This window comes from Stigmatopora argus, chromosome 1, assembly GCF_051989625.1.
Source record: "Stigmatopora argus isolate UIUO_Sarg chromosome 1, RoL_Sarg_1.0, whole genome shotgun sequence".
NCBI lineage: Eukaryota > Metazoa > Chordata > Actinopteri > Syngnathiformes > Syngnathidae > Stigmatopora > Stigmatopora argus.
The window spans coordinates 22,298,352-22,304,593 of record NC_135387.1 but is presented as its reverse complement, the minus strand read 5'-3'; the positions used below and the strand labels follow the sequence as shown (position 1 = coordinate 22,304,593).

The following is a 6,242-nucleotide window of genomic DNA, read 5'->3' as shown; positions in this document are numbered from 1 at the left end:
AGGCTCAGGACAATAGAAAAAAAATTCAAAAAACAACCTTCAAAATAGATTAATGAGAAAAACTGAGATTTAAAAAAATAAGCATTCAAAAAAAATAACCCTGAAAATAAATTAGTACTCAGAAAAAACAAAGTAAAAAAAACAACCCCAGAAAATAAATTATTTAGAAAAACAGAGTTTTAAAAATAATTAATAAAAAACAACAACCCCACAAAGTAAATAATTTAGAAAAAGAGTCAGGGATTTTTTTCAAACTGAATGCAATACATTCCCATATACTGGTGTGTTCTAACAGTATTTTAGATTTTTTTTTTAAATCAGTCCCCTGACTTTACCACCTAATTTTTATGTGCATTTTGAACCTTTGTCTATCTGTGCGATTGGAACTGAATAAATAGGCTAGATCACATCATGTCTTCAATTCTGACTCTCGTTTAATGAATGGCGCAAGGTTTGCTCATGATGTTCATGTTTTGCTAAAAGTGGCAAGTGTTTTGCATCGCATGAGGTTGAATTTTAAAGGGCAGCAATTCACTTTACCACATATTTCAGCAATGGAAAATGTGTGAAATGTTTTGATGTAAACATAGGGGCTATTTTTATTGTATGCATTCAGACACCTTCTCATTTAGTGGAACAATTTTATTCATTTGGGTTAATGGCATATTTTTTTCATGTTTTAGTGTTTGAGATTGTTTAGTGATGGGTTTGCACGCTGCAATTAACGCAACCTTTTAACCAGGCATTCTGGCACTAACAAATAGCACACGCCTACATAAGTGGAAGATTGCTCACAATGATGCCTATATTAGTGCGGTTTATGTGTCCTCATTCTTCTAACGATCCGCTTTTTGTCCTGTTCAGCATTAAGACTACAAAGGTAACATAACGCAAATATTATTTTTGCTTTTGCTATATGGCCAGTGGTAAACTCTGCTTAAAAGAAAAGAACAGTAAGGAAAAAATAATTGAAATAATCTTTTCTTGTCACCCAGATGACTCCTCTTTATCTGTTCATCGTCCTGTTTGGACTCACTGCACAAATCCAAGGAGTAAGTCCAAATCTCTTTTCATTCATCAATTCATCTTTTGCGCTATCAATTAATTAGGTTCTCTTTTTCTTAGGTGGCCTTAAGGAAAGACTCTAAGTCACATGGTATGTGAGTAGTTATGATGAAATCCTTCACTTATTTAAGATTACTACAAAATCATCTGATGTCCAACAATTATGTTATAGGCAATCACTGCCCTAAAGGCTGGACTCAGTTGGACGAGAACTGTTACATATTTCAAGATGGTGAGAGGACCTTTTCAGATGCTGAGGTATTTGAGACGTTCACACAGTAGTAAAAAAAAAAAGTTAACAGCTATTACATTTATGGAAGAAGAAGAAAAATAAACGTGGTCTGACTTGAGTAGAAATTCTGAAAAAGAAGTCAAAATTGTGACTTTAAACTCAGAATTGTCTGTTTAATTCCAGAATTGCCACTTTAATTTCAAAATTGTGACTGTAATCCTCTTCTGTAAAAATGCTTATTTAAGTCTACTACATTTATTATCTATCGCACAGAGTGCACATGTTCAAATGCAGTTCATTTGCCAATGTATATTTGTATCCATTTGATTTTTTTTTTTACTCAATCAGAGCATCTGCAACATTCTTGATGGAAATCTGGTCTCCATCAATAGCGCCAAGGAAAATGTACTCATTGTTGAGTTGATCCGAGAGTGCAAAGGCGAAATTGTGGACACCTGGATTGGACTCCATGATGCAATTGAGGTGAAACTTGATCGATACTTAATCGAGTTATTTATGTTCATCAGAAGTGCTTTTGTCATGGAGAAAATAAATGGGCTAAATCGCATCACCGACTTAAACGACGCGCTTGTAGAGTCGAGGGTCCTCAAAATAGCAGTTATGGCTCTTAGATGGAGCAGACCCTTTGCCTAACAACATGTCCTCCACCTCCACCTACAACACGTTTTGGATTGGATAACTTTATTAATCCCGTATTGTGGAAATTTCATTGTCACAGTAGCAGAAGGGTGAGAATGCAGATACAGGAAAGGCATAGGTACACATAGTTACAAGTTAGACAATACAGTCGCAATGGCCGCAGAACAACAAAGCAAAAAGCACAAAGTACAAAGCAAAGCAAAGTATATGGGATCATTAAATCAAATCATTAAGACAGAAAAGCAGCAAAAAGTAGTTTGCATAAAAGTTTGCATAATAACTAGTTCTAACTCTCTTTTGGTCGGTCCGGCTACCCCGCTCAGACCTTCCTGCGTGCAAGCCACGATTCACAATGCCCACTACCACTATTTAATGCTTCACCATAACGTGCACACATAATAAGTAGGCATTAAAAAAGTTATATAGAATAAAAGTGAAATGAGGCAAGAAAAATGTGGGTTCAAGTGGTTAACAGTAGGCACTCACCTTTTATTTTTAACGAAATTGATTTGCAACATAAAAAGAGAAATATACATACAGCTGAGCAGTTAACACACCGTCAGCAAAATTACAAAATTATAAGAAAGAAATAAAAAGGTTGGGATTTTTTTAAAGTATAAGGGCTGCACACAAAATGATGCTAGTTTTTATTATTTTTTATTTTGATCTATTACTTTTTGCAATAGTATATTATTTATAGGCAGCATAGTAGGGAATTGTTAGCACGTCCATCTCACAGGTCTGAGATCGAGGGTTCAATCTGGAGTGAGTTCCGAGCTTCCTGTGTGGAGTTTGCATGTTCTCCCCGTACCTTCGTGGGTTTACTCTGGGTACTCTGGTTTCCTCCCACATCCCCAAAACATGCGCGGTAGGCTAGTTGGACACTCTAAATCAGATGTGTCAAAGTGGCGGCCAAAGGGCCAAATCTGGCCCGCCGCATCATTTTGTGTGGTCCGGGAAAGTAAATCATGAGTGCCGACTTCCTGTTTTAGGATCAAATTAAAATTAAGAGTATAGATGTGTATTAAATTTCCTGATTTTCCCCCTTTTAAATCAATAATTGTAATTTTTTTAATCAATTTTTCTGTGTTTTTATTTCAAAAATCATTTTGTAAAATCTAAAAATAGATTTTTAAAAAGCTAAAATAAACATTGTTTTTGATATATAAAAAACTGAATATTCAGGGATTTTAATCCAGTTCTTTTAATCCATTTATTTAAAAAAATCTAAATATGATATCTAAAATGGTCCGGCCCACGTGAAATCAAGTTGACGTTAAAGCGACCTGCGAACCAACCCGAGTCTGACACCCTTGCTCTAAATTTTCCCTTGGTATGAGTGCGAGCGTGAATGTTTCTTTGTGTCATCCAATTGTCTGGAAACCGATTCAGGGTGCCCCAGCCTATTGCCCAAGGTTCCTTGGGTTAGGACCAGCATCCCCTTCGACCCTTGTGAGGATACTTGGAATGGAAAGTAAATGATATAAATGTAACATTTTCGTGACAGTCTCTTCAGGAAAAAAAATGCACATACACATAGACCGAGGCCAATGGTAAAGTTCACTTACATTTTAGTGTTAGGAAGAATGCCATTTCCTTTACTAATTGAAAAATCTATTTCATTGTTTGGAGAAACTCTGAGGTCCTTGTGAGGATAAGCAGAACAGAAAATGAATGAATGTTTCGAGATACGTAAGCACTAAAAAGCCCATGCAACATGACATTTCAATAAAATATTATCAAGTCTCGATGCATAATATATTTGTTAACACTATTCACTTAAGAAAGGCCAGACATTTCTGCCTTTCTATTCCTCCCTGGCACATGCTAAACTACAGGACATGGTGAGCAGAACATAGACCTCCCTATTTTAGTCAGAAAGGAAGCATCTCATTTGTTGAGGGGCTTCAAGGGAAAAGTGATCTAACAGCATAATGCCCTCTTTTACGATCAAATTCTGATTTTCTCATGCCACTCGTTCAGTCTGAGGGCTTTTCTAATTATTTAAATGTTAATATGACTCACAAGAAAATAACTTTCTATGGACTGATGGTGAAAAGCGTTCATTCATGACACATTAAATGTTTCACTTTGGGCTTCTCCCCTCAGTACCAGTAGTCACTAGTAGAAGTATTTAGACAAAAGACTGAAACTGATGTCCAATTATTCAAATGCCCTCAGCATTTATCAGCCGTTACTCTCGTGTAATCCCCACAGCCAACACAGCCTTTTATGCCTAATTACTATTTATAATGTTACTTTGTGTTACAGGAGGGCGAATTCATTTGGACCGACGGTGAAATTGTCAATTTCAGCGGCTTTGCTCCGGGCCAGCCTGACAGTAATGCTTCAGACGAAGATTGTGTGGAGATTGAGAACAGAGGTGAGTGTAAATACCATTTATTTTCCAAATGAGATCAGCATATTGGTATATAATTTAATTATATGTTACTGGGGCATGCTTTTTAATCGTGTGTGTGTGTGTGTGTGTGTGTGTGTGTGTGTGTGTGTGTGTGTTTCACTGCAGACGATATGTGGCACGATGTTCCATGCACAGATTTGAACCCCTTTGTTTGCATGAAACCTGTGGATAAGAAAAGCTGTTACTAATCAGCCATCTGACCATCAGACCATCAGACCCTGGACCATTAATCATTTTCTGAGCCTCTTATTCTCACAACTGTCATGATGTCTTTCCATAATCACAACAACTTTTGCCAAATTATTGGTGGTTCCTATTACTTCTGTGGTTTTTCATACGTATCCTGGCAATGAATTGCAGATCATTTCTGAACATTAAACGCGTTATTCCTCATGACAGCATCAATTGTACATTCACTGTAACAAAAGTGCACAACACGAGCCATCCAAATCCAAATCCAAATCCTTTGGTTTTACACAAATGGTCAAAAAAGGATGAAAACAGTGCTTCTCTCATCTCATTTTCTGAACCGCCTTATCCTCATTAGGGCCGCAGGGGGTGCTGGAGCCAATCCCAGCTGTCTGCGGGTCAGAGGCGGGGGACACCCCGAATCGATGGCCAGCCGATCGCAGGGCACAAGAAGACAAAGGACAACCATGCACACTCATACCCATACCTAGGGGTAATTTAGAGTGTCCAATCAGCCTACCATGCATGTTTTTGGGAATCTGGGAGGAAATCGGAGTACCCGGAGGAAACCCACACAGGCCCGCCCGGTGAAAACATGCAAACTCCACACAGAGAGACCGACCTGGAATGGAACCCAGGAGCCCAGAGCCATGATGCCGACGCGCTAACCACTCGCCCCACCGGGCCCCCAAGACAAAGGCTTGTACATAATAATAAAATAATAAAACCAAAGCAAATTAATGTAATTTACAGTATATTTCAGAAAATGAACAAATAATTATTATATAGGCATACAGCTATTACATCATACCTGTCAACCTCTGCCGATAACTGCCCTTATAAATGATTATGATTCCCCTTACAAACCCCCAAAAAACCTTACAAACACCGTACGACTCGTACGGTGTTTGTAAGGTTTTTGAGGTTGACAGGTATGTTACATTTACATACGCACATATACACAATGTTGTTAGAGAGATAAAAGACTTGGAAGAAAAGAAAAAAAACATCAAAAAACAGATTCTGATACTCGTTAACGTTTGTTTGTTCCGGATCCCAGTTCCATTTGCTTGATTACATGGCTAGCAACCACATCCGCGTTCTCTTGGAAGGGGTCCCAGACGATGGTAAGTGATAAGGGGGGAAAGCCCCAGAACAGCTTTGGTGGAAAGGGGCCAAAAATATCAACTTCTTGTCTTGTCATTGAGCAAGATAGGAAAGTAGTATGCTATGCTCAATTGCGTCAATTGTATCGCTGAGATCCAGTTATGCAAGTACTGATCATTTGCATGCGTCATTCTTCTGTCTGGAACAATTCAAGACTTTGATACATACAGGTTCAGCACTGGGTTTTGGCTGATGTCCAGGCTTGCTTTCAATCATAAAATGGTGAATTTGCTCCAAAGTATCTCTTTTAATGGTTTCCTCAGGAATTTCATTCATAGCGGCGAGATTCAAATTTTCTTTTTGTTTTAAAAGATTTTTTATCGTTCAGTTTGCAACGCCTGTAGGAACTCTCCTGATTGGACACTAATATTAGTCATTTGAAATACCCCGCGAGCTACACAATTGATAAGTGTTTTTTGCTGTTGTTTTTTTCAAAAGTGGGAGGCAGAATATCAAGGAAGCAAATTGTGAGGTTTAGCTGTTAATTTTCTATAATTAATTATAAGT

General features: G+C 37.8%; 1 protein-coding gene across 1 annotated transcript; it reads left to right on the top strand.

Annotated features, from left to right (window-relative positions):
* The first annotated feature begins 819 nt into the window (after window positions 1-819).
* LOC144083383 (galactose-specific lectin nattectin-like) lies at window positions 820-4,777 on the top strand. Its single transcript, XM_077611193.1, has 7 exons — window positions 820-880; window positions 996-1,052; window positions 1,126-1,156; window positions 1,238-1,323; window positions 1,646-1,780; window positions 4,229-4,340; window positions 4,485-4,777. The coding sequence occupies exons 1-7, from the start codon at window positions 821-823 to the stop codon at window positions 4,565-4,567; spliced, it is 564 nt and encodes a 187-aa protein (XP_077467319.1). The 5' UTR covers window position 820; the 3' UTR covers window positions 4,568-4,777.
* The last annotated feature ends 1,465 nt before the right edge of the window (window positions 4,778-6,242 follow it).